The 18,959-nt window shown below is 43.8% G+C and overlaps 1 protein-coding gene across 2 annotated transcripts; it reads left to right on the top strand.

Annotated features, from left to right (window-relative positions):
* The first annotated feature begins 787 nt into the window (after window positions 1-787).
* On the top strand, window positions 788-18,959 carry FAM241A (family with sequence similarity 241 member A). 2 transcript variants are annotated; one of them, XM_037381186.1, is made up of 3 exons: window positions 788-953; window positions 15,162-15,305; window positions 18,717-18,959. In XM_037381186.1, exons 1-3 carry the CDS (start codon window positions 858-860, stop codon window positions 18,798-18,800), a joined length of 324 nt encoding a protein of 107 aa, XP_037237083.1. In that variant the 5' UTR covers window positions 788-857; the 3' UTR covers window positions 18,801-18,959. The 2 variants fall into 2 exon arrangements, with proteins under 2 accessions (XP_037237083.1, XP_037237075.1); XM_037381178.1 differs by having other exon boundaries at window positions 793-953; window positions 15,162-18,959.

Consider the following 18,959-nt stretch of genomic DNA (forward strand, 5'->3'; position numbering starts at 1 on the left):
CAGATTCACCTGCATGTCTGATTTCCACAAAACCCTACAGCCATGCAACCTGTTGGTGCCACCCGTGGAAACAAAGCCGAGCCCAGCAGAACTGCCACAACTGATACACGAACTGGCCTCCCCATGAGGAGAAAAGGTGAACGCAGATGCCACCAGCGGTGCCACCGCAGCTCGGGAACGCCACTTGTCGAGATCCAGGGGCACTTCCAGGCCGCCGGCCCCCGCGGCGTTGCAGGGGGGCGGGCGGGCAGCGGCGCGGCCGGTGTCGGGAGCACGGCACGCCCGGGCGGCGGCACGTCCTCAGTGCTCCGTACCCGCCCGAGCTTTGCTGGGCACCAAGGCTTATCTTCTGGCCTTGCCGTTGCTTTCCTTCTCCCTCACTGTGTTAGCTCGCCTCAGAGAGGAAGGGCCGGATTCAGGCGCCTCGGAAGAGCAAGGCCAGCGCTTTCCTCTGGGGGAGGGCGGCTAGTGCCGCCGCCCGCTGCCAGGAGGCAGCCGCTCGGGCATTCCTCCCCGGAGACACGCCAACAAGCAGCGCTGCTAAAATTAACGCTTTACGGACACCCGGGTTTAATACAAGCTTGGGAAATGGAAGCGGGGCTGTGGGGGTTGGTTTTTATTCCGCCTCAGCGCGCAGCGAGCGACCCCGCTCCCGAAGGCCCGCGGCCGCTGCCGCCCGAGGCGCGACCCAGCAGCGGGCGGCCCCTTCCCGCACCCCGCCGCCGGGCCGGTGCCAGGGGCCGCCCCTCGCTCCCCGCGGCGCCGCCCTCCCGCCGCTCCCCCGCACCCCGTGACGGTCCCGCCCCGCCCGGCGGCAGCGGCGGGGAGCGTGGGGCTCCGCTCGGCGCGGAGCGGCCATGGGCTCGGCGGCGGAGCTGCTGCCGCCGCTCGGCGAATCCGAGCGGGAAGCGGGGGCGGCGGCCGCCCGGCACCGGCGGCGCCCTGAGGAGCAGGTGGGTGCCAGCGGGTAAGAGGTCCGGGAGGGCGGGCCGCGGCTTCGGGGCTGCCCCCGGCGTCAGGCGAGGGGAAACCGTAAGCGCCTTTCGGTTCGTCCCCCGTGCACCGCCGTTACAGCCCTTACAGCCCGGCGGCGGGGCGAGCCGCTCCGCTGCGGTGGGGCTTACGCAACCCAGCCGGGCTGCGTGGGGCTGCCCCGCGGGGGGCGGGGTGTCCCCGGCCTCGGTGTCCCCCGGTCTGTCTCCCTTCGAGCCGCGTAGTCCGCGTGGCAGAGGGTGGGAGCAGATGTGCAGGGGTGGTCCCCGCACGGCACCCACGTGCGAGCATCTCGCTGGAGAGGATTGGGGTGCTGCTGCCATCCCCGGAATTCCCCAGTACTTCACTTCTCAGTCTTTCTGTTAAAGATTTGTTCACTTAAATGTTTCAAGCCTTCCATCTCTCTGTTACTTACGAAACAGAACGTGTTGTAATTGGCGAAGAATATCGACTCATTTTTTGACTTGTCTGCTTTCTTCAGGGCATGCATTTTTATGGCATGTTGGATGGAAGTGGGCTTTTCGTTTAGGAAATGAAAGGTTTCCCTATTGTTAGTTGTAAAATGGCTTTCCACGCACTCTTTGTTTTGCAGACGGTATTGTCCCGGTGCTTAGACAAAGGCAGTGTTCTTAAATGCACCTTTATTGATGTCTCATTTAAAGACCAAAAGAACACAACCTTTTCATATTCAATACTTTAATGTAATCATCTGCTCTGAATGCCTTGGGTGGTTAAGTAGGAGAATTGCACTAGCGCTGATAATTGCAGGGGGGCAAACAGCTGCTGGAGTACATCCCGAAGTACTTTCCAGCTTCATTTGTTAATCATTTCTGTTGAAAATTCTTGTAAGATGGTCCTGACTTCGCTTAACCATAAGGGTGCCCTTTCATAGCCAGAAGAGTTTAGTGTTTGAAAGCGTCTGGTAGTACTTCCCTGATGTTGCAGCTAAAAGCAGGCCACTGCTGAGAGGTGCCTGGTACTTGAGAATTCGCTCAGTGACCGTTTATGTAAGTCAGTGCATCTTCCTTGTCCCTTTCTCTAGAAAAATGGAGCAGAGCAGGGCAGGTGCGTGAATGTAGGGTAAGGCCAGATGTGCCGAGAGGCACCGCAGTTCCCCTTGGTGCATCCACAAGCCCTCCTGCAGGTTATTGCAGGAGGAGAATCAGAAACATTTGCTGGTTCTGACAGCTGTCTACTCTGAAAAGAGAGGTTAAAAACTTGCATCAGACCACCTCGGATGTTACTGCTCTAGAACTGGTTGTAACTCCTTGCTAAGGAGGGAGCACCCCCCAGATTGCCGCTGCCGGCTGGGTGAGGAGCCTGGCGGTGTGGTTTCGGGGTGTGGGGTGTGCTGTAACTACCTAACCTGTAACCACTAACATACCAGCTTTCCAATCTTGCCTAAACGCATTTCAAAATGAAGTTGCTACAGGTATTGCTTGGGTAGCCACAGGCACACTTGGCTGAGAAACTCTTCCCACTTTTCTCAAGCACAGGTAGTGATTGTGGCCCTTTCTGACAAGCTGGGGCATAACATTAGGATAGCAAGGCAGAATTTTTAAATAGGTGGTGAGGAAGAAAGAGAAAATATTTCCTGTTTGCTGGAAATGTTTCACTGCTGTTATGTGGAGTATTTTTTCTGCATACCGAGGTGCCAGCATCTGGACAAATAATAAACTAGATTTGGAAATAAGGAACATCAGTTGCCTTTAATTATGTAGAGAATGTGAACATTGTATAAAATAACAGTAAAAATAATTACAATTTGATAAATAAATAGGAGTATTCTATTTTTACATGTAGGGAGGACTAAAGCTAGGTGAGGAGTTAGTGGTATGTACGCTTGCTGCAAACTTTGACAGAAAGTCCCAGGTTCTCTTGGTCAAGAGAAGCACAAACATGTGGCTTGATTTGGAGGGGCTCCTGGGCCATCAAGCCTAGTCATGTGCTGTCACTTTTTTGTTTTCATGAATGTGTCCGGATTTGTCTGAAAATAATTGGTTCCCCCTACCCTTTCTGCTCTCATGGAGAGGCTGTTAGTGAACGCTGCTATTCCAGCAGGCAGGGATCTTGTTTCCATGCTGGGTCCTTACCTGGAGTCCCTCAATGGAGGCCTCGTTGTCGTTGCTGTGTTTGCTGAGGGTGTTTGCACTGTTAAGGGAACAATGGTGTAAATTCTCACTTCTCTCAACTTGGGTAAAGTAAAGCCTGTGTGAGAGCAAATACTTTGGCCTTTTTTGAGTTTTTTTCAGGTGAGGGTCTGGGGCTGGTAGCCTGGGTGTGATTTGCTTTTTCCCCCTTTCCTCCAAAATAAACTCGGTTTGTGTAAGATCATACCTAGTAATATAATGCTAAAAGAATACCTTCCTAACAAGTAGGACCTCAATAATAATGTATGCACTCTTTAATTATTTTTTTTAAGCAAGTACTCTGTAGGAAATCTATTTATTTAATTCCAAACCCTCCGGCTTTAATTTTATATTGAAGCTTATTATTATGTCAGCAAGGACATGCATAATGAAATTACTGACAGGTACATTTTTAGGAGAAGGATATGTTAATAAATATATAGCCTTTGGAATTCATTATTGCAATAGACTGTAGAATTACTTAGTTCAGTGATTAGATTTAAAAGCTGAACTGGATATTAATGTGATTAATATCCTTTGTAGGTTTGCATGCAAAGGTGAGAATAATTACACTTACTTTAGTCTTCAAAGCACTGCAGAACTTGGGTAGTTTCTTCCGCCTCTCCTGCATTGCGTTGCTGGTGGTCAGAAGTGGTATATGAAGGCACCAAAAGATTCAGCTGCTCCTGAAGCCATGGGAGGGGGTTGCTGCTTCACCCTGTGAGTTAACATTTTTTTCCCTAACTGTTGATAGTTATTGGTCAGACACACAAGTTGTCACGTTTTTTCAACATTGCTAGAGTTAAGGACCTCAAATCTCTTTCCTTAACCCACTTTCTAAAATAGGTTAGCCTTTGTTATATTACTAGAGCCTAAATCTCATCAACACCTATAAATTAAACCATGAAATAAGAATAGAAAGGTGGAATGCATGCGAGTGTGTGATAATAAAAGGTGAGGCAAAAGTGCTGCGTTACAGTAGGGCATGTTTTACAATTACAGTAGTATTAGCAAGAGTCACAACACTCGGCCCATCCATAGGGACTTGGAAGCCAAGCTGTGTTACAGTGGACAGTTCCTGAAAGCTGTGGCATGTGGCTGTCTTCTGTACCGAAGATTGTCTGTCTGGGCAATAATGAGTTTTAGTCTCTTGTAATCTAAGTCGAAGGCAGTGGCAAAATTCCCAGTTGCTTCAGTGAGGCCAGGATCTCCACGTCGTGCTGGTTTACGATACGCAGAATCCAAAGTGCTGTCCCACAGCTAAGCTAAAACCAACGCTTCTCATAGAAAATGTCTAAATGCAGAGTTAATACACAATACACGCATTCGCAAGTAGGTAAATTAGTTTAGACAATCACCTCTTCATTAACCTGATTTTGTAACACTTCGGGATGTTTAATTATTATTGTGAACAGTGTTTTATCTCTATAAGTGGAGTATTTTATAGTCTAATACATGGGTTCACATTTAGAGGAGCTATTACAAAAGGGTTTTGGTGCTTCCCATTGAGAATTATGTTGAAGAGGCATGAGTGTCTTAACTAAGTTCAAGTCTTGAACTTTTTGAGTAAGTTCCCAATATCTCTAGTATTTCCTCAGCATGGAAAGAATGAGCAGAAACAAAACTAGAGGATAATATCAACAGTCTTGTGATATCCCTCATGTAAATTTCATTGTTCATTTGACTAGGATGGATGTGTGCTGCGTTGCCTGGAAGGGTATCATTGCAATCGTAAGTCAGTAGAGGCCAAGAATGTTTTAAAGTAAATGTGTGTGTGTGGAAACTGTGGTGCCTAAGGCTAGACATCTATTTCTAATTTATTCCACACTGAGATAATATGAAAATTGTAGGTTTCTCCTGCTTGCAGTTGTTGGAATTTGCTTCCGAACTCAAAATAGTAATACCTGACAAGGAGAGCTTAATCCCAAATTTGTTCTGGCTCTACAAGTAATTTAACTCTGCTGCAGAGGTTCATAGCTACAAAATAATACGTGATAATAACTTTCTAAAAAGCATTAGTGGGTTTTCTGAGGCTTGACAGCATTTGAAGAAAAACAAACTAACAGAAAATCCTTCAGATATAACTGTAGCACCTAAAATAGATAAGATAGCATGCTCTGCTTGAATAATGTGAAGATCCAGTTTTCTTAAGGGAAAAAAAAAAGTATTCTGGAGATAGAAGTGAATAGAAATTTCTTCTCCTTAAAAGGCAAAATTAACAGCTGTGCTTTTCAGCAAGCCAGGGCATTGATACCACTGGATGTGCATTGGTTTGCAAGCCTTTTGCTGGGTCAAGCTGACAAATTTTAGTGGGGGAACCTTGATAAACAAAATCCTGTGGAAATTAAGTGTTGCAGGTGTAAGGAAGAGATGGATTAAAAATTGCTTTTGATCGAGTCTCTGTGTAAAATTGCAGCATGGATGGGATCAAGTTACAGGGACAGTAGTAGGAGCCTAAGTATGAGTGTAAACAGCAGCCTAAAATGGGGGAGAGAGGCAGCAGATCTTAACATGGGGGCAGGCAGGTTTCCTCTCCCTCAGACCCTGCCATGCTGGGTTCCTGTCTGTGACACTTTCTCATCTGGTGCTGTATCAGTGGGGAAATTTACTCCTGAAATTATGGGACTACAAACACGATTTATCGAGGGAAGCTTCTATTGCTCCTGAAGCCTTCTCTGCTTTGCACATGCACAAGTTTAGTATCTGGAAAAGCCTTTTCACCTCCTTAACGCAAACCCACTCCTGGTATTTCATAGTTTGTTCCAGCAGCTGTTGATCCTAAACTTGTTGCCATAAAAGTTGACTAAAAGGAATCTGTGCACTCGCTTTTTGTATGTTATTGCTTGTTTCTATAGAAACGTCTTTCTATTTTATAAATGGTGTCTAGATTCTTGCTGTTCAATGAAGGTTAACCCAATCTTTGTTTAACAATTTTTTATTTAAACTCCCTCTAAGTATGTCACTTTTGTTGGTAGCTGTTGTAAAGTACTTTTGGTATTCAGGATTTTTCTAGTTTTCATGCATTTGCGCTTTTTTCCCCAGAGGAACAAGTTAAACTTAATTTTCATTTGTCTTGTTTTTCATCTGGAAGTGAGGTATGATTTTTTTTCTCTCATTTCCTAATCTATTAATCTTTTCATATTTAAATATCAGATTAAAATTAGCCTAGAGAAATCAATTTTTTTTTTCCTCCCAGAAAGTTAAAATTAATTTTGTTGTCTTAATTTGTTGTCTTAATAGTCTGTTGGTCAAGTATCAAGATCTTATTACTGCTTACATTTACAAGGTCAAATACTAATTGTTAGTTTCATGCTAGCAAGGGATGCAAAGGGATACCATTCTCTTCCTGCTACAGTAGAAGAGGAAGAAAATCAGAAACATTTCCACTAAAATTATTTGCCCATCTTGGGCAAATTTTACTTCCTTTAACTAAACAGAAGAAATCTTTTTAAGGATGAGAAAGGAGGGTGAAACCCTGGTCACGTGCCAGGTGTTACTAGTAACGAAACTGCCTAGTCTGCCTGTGTGGAGGAGGAGGCGGCAGCAAGCCTGCGCCTGGCAGACCCGTGCATCGTAGGGTTTCATGCTGGTGCCCGGCAGTGGGGGGAGGCTGTGGTTGGGAGGAAGAGGAGGCCACAACCTGGGAACTTGCCATTTTCTGCAAACCTCCGAAGCCTGTCCGGGGCAACACACCGGGCGGTCAGATGGCTGAGTACCGGCAAGACTGGGTAATTCATTCGTCCGGGACTTAACATTGCTGGCTACCTAACTACCCGGTATCTGTAGCTGGGTGTTGGCTGGCATGTGTACCCGCCTGCACCCAGCGGAAGCTGGTCTCTTGCTTTGGAGGGGAGGGAGCCTGTGGTTTCTTCCATCCCAGTCTCTGTTAGCTGCTTACTTTCTTCTCATGTTTTTCGGTAAGATTGAGCTTGAAGTATTTTCAGTTTTGGCATGCTCTAGAAAGAGATGACTTTGTGAGTTCAGATGTCTTCTGAACAAACATTCATGTTCCAGCTTTCAAAAATACAGGAGTATTTTTCAATAACTAAGCATATCCCTAAAGTCACATCTCAGTGGCTTTTTTGGACATTCAAGTGTCTATGGGCTTCAGCTGTTAGACACACCACTGGTTCCCTGGAGTAAAAATAACCATGACTGGAGTAAAATAGATTGTGAGCAGTTACATACTGCAGAGGAAACCTGTTACTTGAAAAAAAGGAACATGCAGGTGGGTATGTAAACATGATATCCCTGCATTTCCTTATTACACTTTTTTTAACATCTCATTCACGTGTTGTTAAACATGTCTTTGCTGCTTATCTCAAAAGGGGTTTTTTTTCCATCTAATATGGAAATAATTCTCTTAAATATGCTATCTTTTTATCTTTCTTTTATAACTGTAAATGTGACTGATTGTGATCAGAGGCATGTTACAAACTATTTGGAGATGCTGCTGCTTGAGATTAACTTTGTGGATACCTTTTTCCTACTCCCCTCTCTCTTTGTTGCCTTTGCCTAGCAGCATATTTTCAACTGTAAAATCACAAGTTTTTACAGGGAAAGCAATTATTTTCCCAGTCATTGGACTTTCATTGGATTGGAATCATTGCTGGAGTTCACATTTATGTAATACCCTTTTGGGCAGCTGATGCAATAAAAGAGAAACTGATAGACTTATACGCAGCCTGGTGCTGTTGTTGAGTGCAGGGCAGGAATTTTTCAAGTTGTTTGAGCAACAGAAGACTATTGGGGTTTCTTCAGTTCATTACTCATGAAAAATAGGAAGAGGGATGTTATTTGGTTTGTTTTGAAAGATCTTGTATCTTCAGAGTAGTTGAATGGAATTTGTTTGGTTTATTTTTTAACAAAACATCTGGAATCTTTAGGTGGAGCAGGTTCCTTATGTTCATCCATTCCCTCCTCCCACAGAACGAAGGCTGTTGAACTTCATCCAATTATTTCATTCAAGTCAGATTTTTTTTCCACACACACAAAAAATTCCCAAACTAAAGATCTCAAGATCCTTAGGCTATGAGTGGAAAATGCTGGACCAAGCTGCTGCTTCAGCAGATGAAATACCTGGAAGGCAAGACTGTAACTACACCTGTTCTCCTCTCAGCAAGTGCAGTGGTGAGGTTACATGACTGAGAATCATTGCGGTCACTTTAGAGCCATTCAGTTTGTGATCCCCTCAGACAATTCATCCAACCCAATGCTGCCTTTCCTGGTGGCCCCGTACCACCTCACCCATCACACTAGCCTTGTGGCAGAGGGGTGTGTGATGAAGCAGGGCTGTCTTTCTTCCAGGAGGCTGGCAGAAGGCACCAGCTGCAGCCACTGGAGCAGCTTGGGTATCTCTTTCAGACCACTTCCTTCTTTCCAGGGACGAGCCCTCGAAGACCCAGTTTGTTCTGGCAGGGGTGGCAGCCCTGAGCACACAGATGTTGAAGTAGTTTGTCACATGTGATCTACACATGGCCAGCAAATCTGCCACATCCAGCAAGTGTGGGGTGCCCTGAGCATGGGCACTGGGCTCCATCACTTGCTGAGGAAAGTGCTGCAGTGGTGATCCTTGGGAGAAGCTGCAGGGACTTCCAGGCAGAGCTTGTTGGTGGTGCTGTACAAGGACATCATTGATACTGTCCTTCAGTGAGCTAACATCACTGATAGCAGAAAAAAGAAATGCTGAATCTGTGTTTCCATGCTCTCTTTGATTAGCCACAGGAAAATGACCTCCCAAGTGTGTTGGGTAGGTTTGTGTCCCATTTGGATCCATTTGTATTCTGTATCCTCCAAGAGCTTGGTGGTTATTCGGTGTGATCTGCAAATGGGGAGGGGCAGGAACTGTGTGCTTCCAGCCATTTGAGGGGAAAAGACCTTGAACTGGCTGCATTATACCTGTGAGGTGCAGACAGAGATCAGCCTTAAATGACTGCTAACTTTATCCGTCTCTCCTGGTGAGCATATGAATAATTGCAAAGATGGTTTCTTTGAGGGGGTGTGTTCTGATGGGATCTCGTGTTTCTCTGTGTGGTCAAAACACCCTTGATGGGAAGGGAGTAAGGGAGAAAAAGTTCCTGCTGTCAGACTGGTGTGTAGTGGCCTCTGCTTCTGACTTAAGTGTGCTTTCCTGAATTTAGGCAGCAGTGAGTTTGATGAGTGTGGTGGAAGTTTGCCATAAGCCAGGGTAGTTAGTGATCAGAACACGTGTAATTTTGTGTGTTATGTTGATGACAAATGTAACTGGTAAAGCCACAGCTGGTTATTCGGTAGGTTCAGTAGGTTGTTTTTACTTTCTCTGTTGTTTTAAAGCTAGTCCAGGAAAACGTTCAATTACATGGGAGATATTTTTTTTTTCAGAAGCACTTCAGGGATGTAGGAGCACCAGCTGTGCTGGAAGTAGACAGAACTTGTGCTTAGTACCTCCTCTGCGACCTCCTCAGAGGCTTTAATTTTGAAAAAAGTTCCTTTCATGGCATTCTGCAACTGAGAGGGCACGTCATGGTTCTCCTTACAGCCTCCCAGCCCCTAAGCCGTTTGGCCCTAACAGCTGGGTAAATCTGGTTACAAAGTGTCCATAGTAAAGTTTTTCACAGTTTGGATCTCCAAATTCAGACTTCCTGCCAGTAAGTGGCAGGAGACAGCAGACTAACAACAGCTTTGGGGATGAAAATAGGCCATTTTGGCTAGGGAGGGAAATTTTGTAACACCAAACATCTGAAAAGACAAGAGAAAACTGGGTGCTTGATGGGAACCTTCAGGTACTGCAGTAGACTTGTGAAAAACATTGTTTGTGCCTTACATGCTGAGCAACAGGACAGACACTTTCCCTTCTGTTCCATATGATAACTCTATTTCTGATTTAAAATAATTTAAAGTAAAAAATAGAAACCAAATATGAAATGGAGTATGAATATGTGCTGCAACCAGCTCTGGAGTCCTCAGCACAGGGAAGACATGGACCTGTTGGAGTGGGTCCAGAGGAGGGCCACAAAAATGATCGGGGGCTGGAGCGCCTCTCCTATGACCACAGGCTGAGAGGGTTGGGGCTGTTCAGCCTGGAGAAGAGAAGGCTCCGGGGGGACCTTACAGCAGCCTTCCAGTACTTAAAGGGGGCTTATAACAAAGCTGGGGACAAACTTCTTAGTAGGGCCTGATGCAGTAGAACAAGGGGTAATGGTTTTAAGCTTAAAGAGGGTAGATTCAGACAGGTAGATATAAGGAAGAAAATTTTTTACGATAAGGGTCATGAAACACTGGAACATGTTGCCCAGGGAGGTGGTAGATGCCCCATCCCTGGAAACATTCAGAGTCAGGCTGGACAGGGCTCTGAACAACCTGATCTAGTTGAAGATGTCCCTTCTTATTGCAGGGGCAGTGGACTAGATGGGCTTCAAAGGTCCTTTCCAAACCAAACTATACTATGATTATATGAAATATTTTTCAAATGAAAAAAAAACCAAAACCAACCCAACAAAACCTGTATGAAAGCATTTAAGGAATATAAAATGAAAAGGAGTTTGAGGCAATGAAGCAATACACAGTGGTTGTATATTTGTGTAAAGGAATCTGCTAGTGTAGTTTACTTTAAGGATGTTGATGATCCCAGTATGTCTAAAATAAAGTCACTTAGCTGTAAAATTAATTTAAGTTAGAGTAAGGAGCAATTCATTATAGCAATTTGATAAGAAACATTAGGTTAGGAAACAAATGCAATCGGCATTTCTAGTATTTTTTTTGTTTTAGCTTCATTCACATGGGAAAGCCCTATTCTCCTTTCCCCTTCAGGAATAATCCCATATGTGTGTATTTGGTGAGTGTCTTTCAGCCAGTTGGAGGAAGGAGGGGAGAGAAGTTGGGGAGACAATACTGTTGTGCCTCTCTTTTTGGGAGGCATTTTGGGCATGCATCCATCTATATCCATGCTAGATCCCTGGCTGCACTTCTGTTCCCCTGGTGCCTCTGCATTTCTTCATTGCTCCTGTCTTTCTAAGAGTGAGGAAAGGGAAACAAATCACTGCAGGTGGAGTAGACCTCTTACATTCCCTCCTGCATTGTGGCAAATGATGTCTGGGGGTGCCCCCTGCATACTATGTGTTAGCTATGAGGAGCAGAGCTGCTGTAAAGGCCTTGAGAGCATGCTTTCTCTGGGGCTGGTGCAGGTAAAGAAAATCCTCCACTCCCCTGTGATACACAAAATATTCTCAAAGGTTACGAAGCCAAGGCTGGGTTGTTGGTTCTTAAAATCAGCAACTTTGAAACAGAAACTTCTTTTGCTTTTGGATGTAGCTCAGTTTTGTTGGGGGGGTGGAGTGCGCTGCTCATAATGGGTGCATTTCTCTTTCTGTGTTTCTCTGTTAGCGGTAGTGTCTGTCTAGCTTGAGGCTGATTCAGCAAGATTCAGTATGAAAATAACCCTATGGAAATTCCGAGTCAGCTGGGAACTGTGTGCTTGCTGAAGACAGCCAATTCCTAAAAATGTTTAGAAAAGTGCTTTGGGGGAAAAAAAAATAAAAAATTGTTCCAAGGATGTGGTTTGAGAGCTATTGGCGCATATGTGGGACTGTATGCTGTTTTACTCTCACTCTGAAAATTAGTAAGAGAACTTCTGCTGCTATGTTAAACTTATTTAATATTTTTTAGCAATTTGGAGTATAGTAACATTACTGGTGTTTGCCCTAATATTTACATTTTAGCTACACCTCTGAAGAAACGTATTTGTCCAGCATGTGAAATATTATGCAATAGTAAAGAAAAATATGCCATCTGTGTTGTACAGCTGATCATCTGTTTTCAGCTTCACTTGTTTTTTGCTGGGTTGCCTGAAGCAAGATACACTCAGCCTGAATTAACTGAAGGAGACTTTGAAGTTTTGAGAATTTCCATGATCATTCTGAAAGGTTTTGTAAGCTTTTGAAAATATTTGGAAAAATAACTTGACACGTTTTGTAATTAAATACACACTTGTCAGTCTCCCTGCCTAGAAGCTTGCTTTGTGTAATCACTGTAGGAATTCATGAATCTACCCTTGTTTGTGAAAAGGAGGGTGAGAGAAAGTCTTGCTTAAAAAAAATTAAAAAAAGACCTGGACAGCCTAAGTAAGGTGGAATGTACTCTGTACCCTGCTTAAGAGGCTGTGTGCAACTTCTGGCTGTTAGCTTATCAAAGCAGAACACGGGGCTCTAGGGGAGTCCCGTGTCCTACAGCTGCCTCGTACCAGGAGAGAGGCTGTCAGTGTGGGTATGTGCAGTTACCTGTGCCTAGCTGGTGAGACAGAGCTTGTGGACATGTGCCTGCTGGTGGCTTCCTTGCCAGCGCTGTACTCTACTTGCTCTGTGCAAAGGCTTCAGGACGTTGCTGAGTGCCATTAATAATCCAGAGGCAAAAAAGTGATTCATTTGTTTTCCGCTTCTCTTTGCACTGGCCACTGGCTCAAAGCCTAAGCTACTTTGCTAGAGAATGTAGTGACTTCTGCACACATTAACTGTTTCGCTCTGAAGCCGTCTCTGCACCACTTGATGGGAGCTGCGCTCTGATCTCCGTCATTGCCCCATAGGCCCATGTTCCCTGTGGTCTCTGCATGCAGGAAGCAAATAATATTTTCCCTTCTGTGGTGGCTTAACGCCCACTGGCAACCAGGCACTGTGCAGCCGCTCGCTCACTCGCCCCACAGTGGGATGGCGGAGGGAACCAGAAGAGTGAAAGTGAGAAAACCCGTAGGTTGAGATAAAGACAGTTTAATAGGTAAAGCAAAAGCCACGCACAGAAGCAAAGCAAAACAAGGAATTCATTCAGCGCTTGCTTCCCACGGGCAGGCAGGTGCTCAGCCATCCCCAGGGAAGCAGGGCTCCATCACGTGTAATGGTTACTCAGGAAGACAAATGCCATTACTCCAAATGTCCCCCCTTCCTCCTTCTTCCCCCAGCTTATATGTGCTCAGCGTGACACCATATGGTATGGAATATCCCTTTGGCTAGTTTGGGTCAGCTGTCCTGGCTGTGTCCCCTCCCAGTTCCCCGTGCCCCTCCAGTCCTCTGGCTGACAGGGCCAGAGAAACTGGAAAGTCCTTGACACAGTATAAACATCACCCAGCAACAACCATTGTTCTTACACCAAATCCAAAACACAGCACTGCCCCAGCTACTAAGAAGAAAATTAACTCTATCCCAGCTGAAACCCAGACATCTTCCCAGCACGTCCTTTCTCTTTTCCCTAATTGTTTTGATCAATGTACCATGTAGACTAATAGTTTGTCTCCCTGTGCTCTTTGAGAATAGAGACATGAGAGTTCCTGTAATAACATTGTGTTCCTGGGTTGGCAAGCCCCCTGCACTGCCATTCTTGAAAAGACTAATCTTGAAATGTTGGAATTAATGAGGAGTCGATAAAGCCAAAATGCTGAGAACTGGGGTTTTCATATCCAGCGGGAGGGAGAAAACAACCTGGGCCTGAGAAGTGAGCTGGAAAGAGACAAGGCTTTGGGTGTCAGTACATAACCTCAAATACTGTGTTCTCTATGTTCAGGCTCTTCTGTAGAGCTGCAGAAAAATTGAACACAGTATTCATTAGTTTTTAGCTTGCCTGCACCCCTCCCTCTCTGGGATTCAGGACTGAAGCTTAAACCAAAGTCTTTATGAATAAGCAAATAAAATACCCAAGTGCACACAGCTGAGGGACTGTCGGGGTTTTGTTGGGGGTGGGGGGGTGGTCAGTAGCAGCTGTGGTGCTTTACCCAATCTTTATTCAGTCAGAAGGTTATGCATCATGGCCTAAAGTCTGGCCTAGAAAAAAATACTGGCTTCCTTTGGCCTTTGCTGGATGGTTTTCTGTGGGAATGGGAATTTACTTTATTCCTTGCTCTCTAATGGAGAGCCAGGCACTGCTATGGGAGGGAATTTCTGTTTCTCCACGAAGACCATACCATGCAGCCAGGGACACAGAATAGCTTTCGTCCTTGAAGATGGAACTGAAGATACATGTTTGCTTTGAATCCAGGAGTAGACTAATTGCACATATTGTTTGTGGGCAATTTGTTGGACTTGTTGATCAGCTGACTGAAACATTGATGAGTACCTGCTGCATGTGTTTTCATTGCTGCCTAATGGAAGGGTTAGAAAACTCACACCCATCATCTTGAAAGCATGTTCGCCCTGTCATACCCAAACACAAGGCAATAAGGTTTTGTGCAAAGGATCTCTGGACACTGGGGAAGGAGAGACGAGATTTCAAACTCTAATCTAATTGCAATTTACATGTTGAAACAGACACGTGTTTTCTGCAGTGATATTTAAGCATTGCATCTTCATTTAAAGATGTGCTTCTGCCTTCCTATGCATCTGCCCCACCACTTTTCTTTTTGGGAAAACTGCAGAACTTGTTTCCTCTCCCCTTTGCTATTTTGTACCATCACTTTGCATCTGTGCCATCCTTGAGTCTGTCTTCCTCTGCATTGCCGTCACACCTTTCTGTGCTGACATTGAGATAGATGTTTGCCTTCTTCCTGGTCAAATCCAGTGCCCTTTTTCAGTGGTGATAGTACCCCTTCAGTTCCCTGTGCTTTGGTGTGAAATATTTTATAGTTCATGCTTAATAGTTTTGTATCATTCTTGTGGTTCTGAAGATATTCTGAAAATAATTTAGAACAAGGCTACTTCGGTCAGATCCCCTCCCTGAATTACAGGCAACTAATTCCATTTTGTTTGCCCTGACATCCCTGTTGCACAGACAGGTGAGATGTATGACGCTACAGGAGGGCTTTACCCCTCTAGCGTGACATCTGGAGGAGAAGCAGGGTGTCTGTCATATGTTTGTAGTATCACTTGACATGTCCCAGGTTTGGACAAGTGGATGTCATTCTTAACATTGTACCAAAGTCACAAGCTATGTAACACTGTCAATTTCTTGATTTAAGGGATAGCTTTATTGCATGTATATCTTAGTTTTACACGTTCAAATAGAAACAGCTGAGACTTGTTCAGAATCACAGTAAGAAGAACTGATTGTACAACCTATTTCCTAATAATTGTCTTCTGTCCACAGGTCCAGCAAGCACAAAGAAACCACACAGCAGAACCTGTAATAGATGACTACAAAAAGATGGGAACTCTCTTTGGTGAACTAAACAAAAGCCTTATCAGAATAGGCTTCACAAGGATGTACTTTGGAGAACGGATAGTAGAACCTGTAATAATTATATTCTTCTGGGTTATGCTCTGGTTTCTTGGCCTACAAGCTCTTGGACTGGTTGCTGTTCTGTGCCTTGTCATTATTTATGTACAACAGTAAAGTTTTATAGATGCTGTTTAGATTATCTCTCTCAACTCTGTCACTATGTCAGTGGATTTATGTTTAAGTAAATGGGTGGCATATCAAAAGCTGCGATGCTTCAAATTGCATTTCACTGAACTTCCAACATTTGGGGTGAGGGGGACTAAAATTACGCATTGTAAGCAAAGTCAGCAGTGCCCTACTACATCTTCGAAGGGCAAAAAAGGAGGTGTTTGTAATACAATGGTGTCCAATATACTGTTTTCTGCATTCTTGGGGCCTTAGTCCAAGGACTGGCTTTTTGTTCCTCCCCGCTCCTCCAGTGTTCTTGCTTTGTATCATGAAAATTTCCTGTCTGGTTTTAAGAGGACACTTGATGCGAGTGTCCTGTTTCACTGTTGGGTGGGGTTTGTGTGCTGTTTGTTCCCTGAATCTGCATAATTTGCTGGCTTCTTGCTGAAAAGCTAAATCTGCATGAGAGAGGTTTGCTAACAAACCTACAATGTTAAATGTTCATAAGGTGAATACAACTTCCCAGCACAAAAGCATCTTTGATTAGTACAGTTTTAGCAAGCTTTCCCCTAGGAAACAAGCTATGCCAGCAAAATGCTTTTATACTAATATCAGTGAATTCACACAAGGCTTCAGCTGTTGTTTAGAAGGAATCACACTCCTGTACTGGCCAAATGGTCTAATGTAACTCTGCCTTGTTTTTGGAAATGTACTCTGCTCCTACTGCTATTTTTCTTTTTTTTTAATACTTGCTCTTTCCCCCAGCCCTCCTTCTGAAGATAAATATTTGTATAATTCATGGACTTTGTAGGTAGTTACAGCTGCAGTGTTGGAGAGTTGCCATTCCAGACGGCAATGCTAGAATATTGTCTGCTTCCTCTGGCTTGCGTGTGAAGTGTCTGAACAACCAGATAGGTATCAGACCAGCTCTCTTAACGCTTCCCTAATTTGCTGCAGTGTGGACCCAACACAAGCTGGAGGCTTTGCGTATGTAAGCAAATCAGACCTGTTTCCCCCTGAAAGGCAAGAATGGAGCTGAAATCCGGTGGTCATTTTATTTAGTAGTCTTAACTGATACATTTCCATGCTAGGCAACAAAAATGTGTATGTATAGGTGCATGTCATGGGCAACACAAATCTGAGAATAGGATATATCCGTTCAAGAGTAAGTGCAAAATTCACTTTGGCTCCCCAGGAGTCACACCACGGGTGTATCGAATATTTCCAAGTTGAAAATGCTCATTTAAAGAAAAACGGTAAAATGAGACATAATCTTTACTAAATAGGCTACCAATTTAATATTTGCTGTACATTACTTTTCGTAAGAAAATTGCAAAATTGACTCCATCTGTGGTAAAATGAAATTATACATTTACTTAAAGAAATGTAATGTGACATTTACAGAAAACTACTTACACATTTTGCAGTGACTTTTTTCCTAAAAATTTTTATACTAGCAGAGACCAGCAGCAGATTAGTTGAAAATGCTGTTTTATCCAGAGACTTTCTGGATAAGGGGATAAGGGGAGCGTTTCTATGGTCCCAGTCCTGCAACTGCATTCTCAAGGCCAATTTTATGCCTACATGGATCGTGTTGGTTGCTGGGCTCTATTTCCTTACAGACCTGGGCCCCAGTCCTTACAGACTTTCCTATTAGTGAAATAATTGTTATTTAGGGCAGTGAACATGAAGGCCCAGCTCCTTTAAAGTCTTTATGTGCATAAATGCCATCTGTGGACACGTCTGTGCTTTTCTAATGAATGCACAGTTACCTGCTGAGCAGATCTCCTCTCCAGATCTTCATACAACTTTGGTGGATCCAAGGGGCACGGCTGAACTGGCAGGGGGGTGGGACTGAGGTCCCCTGTGTGTTTAGATGGCACCTGTGGTGATTGGCGCCTAGTTAAATAGTTAACGCTGGTGGCAGGGAAACATTTGACAACAGAAGGTGATCCTGGATGCAGGGGTTTGTTGTTCACAACTGCAAGTCCCAAAGCAAACAGCAAGTACAGGCTGAACTCAAAGAGGCAGGAGCTCTGTACTCCCAAGTGCCTAGGGGTAAACTTTGGTTTTGTTTCAAGTCCCTTAGACAGCAGAACACCTGTTTACACCTTTGCATATTTGTATAGATATAACGGTGGGTTTATGTGTATTCTTCTCCTGTATAAGGGCTGTACTACAAAGCATCTTGTCATTAAAAAAAAAATAAAAATCCTTCCTTTCTTCCCACAATCAAATTACTGTTCAGAGGTCCTCATCCTTTCATCCTGTAGGAAAAAGTGTCTCTGTGATATCCATGTTGCACTAGTACTCTTGTGTAAAGACACTGTGCTGTGAGATGGCATGTAGTACTTCCCTGAAGTGGTGATTTTGCTCTGTGCATAAGGAATGAACCGACGGTGTGACCGACAAGTTCAGTGAGGGCACTGTTTATATACTTGTAACCTTTTAGTATGTGCATAACTATGTTTCATTCATGAAGTCATTTCAGTTGTTCTTTTGATGTTCATGTTTGTATACATGTACTTTAGGGAAAGGTAGCTTTTGGACTTCTTTTAGATTGTGTACAGTGAATGTTTTATATGGTTTCTCTTAAGGGTAACTTATTACATCTTGTCCTTCGTAGAAGTTTTTTTATTTTAAAAAACCTGAAAAAATATCCCTGCTAATGGAGTTAGGTTGACTGAAAGTGAAAAAAGAAAAATAATGTGTTGTATGGAAGATAACCCTCACCTGTTTGGTTTCATACATAGATAAGAATTTGCACCAAATCATCTGTCTAATTTTGTGCTATTGCTATAGTATCTCCCTGTCATTTGCAGGAAAGCAGAGTTAAGGAAAAAAGGAGGATAGAATCAGATGTGGAGAGTGGAAAATGGAATGCAGTGAAATGGTGCATATATGTGTAAAATCTGATTGTAAATGTGTACCAAAAGTGAAGGGGGAGAATAGGTAAACAGTCCTTGTATTGTGTTCTTTCTTCCATCCAGACATAGTTCTAAGGCAGAAGAAGCACCAAGCATTCAAAGGGTGTCCCTAGCTAAAAAGCAGAAGGTTAATTAAAAAAAAAAAAAAAAAAAAGACAATTTCACTGTTGTCTATATGGTAAAAATTGATACGTTTTTAGCAATGTTATTTATATTGGTATATAGGATCGTTATTCTTGATAGAACTGAAAGTGCTTTTATGCTTCTGTGTGTAGGGCTGTATGAAGGAATTATGGCCCTTAAATCTGTGTTAAAAAACAAATTACATAATTCCTGTTGGTCAGTGTAACGTATCGAAAGCTTTTTACATAACCTTTGTTTTTTAAAGGATGGACTCTTCAGTACTGTTTCACACCCACCAAATGCACAAATGTTTGAACTACTGTGTACAGAGAAGAAACTCTACAAGTAGGAGAATCTTGGAGAATGCTGTTTGCACTGAAAAATCATCACATCAAACCTGTCCATATGAAAAGGAAAAATAATATTTCTTAACAACTCTGTATTAAATGAATCCTATGGAAAGCACTTTGTTATTCTTTCTAATAAAAAGAATTGCCATCAATGAGAA

Source organism: Falco rusticolus, chromosome 1 (assembly GCF_015220075.1).
Source record: "Falco rusticolus isolate bFalRus1 chromosome 1, bFalRus1.pri, whole genome shotgun sequence".
Classification (NCBI taxonomy): domain Eukaryota; kingdom Metazoa; phylum Chordata; class Aves; order Falconiformes; family Falconidae; genus Falco; species Falco rusticolus.

Excerpts from the sequence above, each read along its gene's own strand:
- FAM241A (XM_037381178.1), top strand. The coding sequence starts at position 858 with ATGGGCTCGGCGGCGGAGCTGCTGCCGCCGCTCGGCGAATCCGAGCGG. Across the intron at positions 954-15,161 it reads GGCGGCGCCCTGAGGAGCAG|GTCCAGCAAGCACAAAGAAA; the intron begins GTGGGTGCCAGC and ends TTCTGTCCACAG.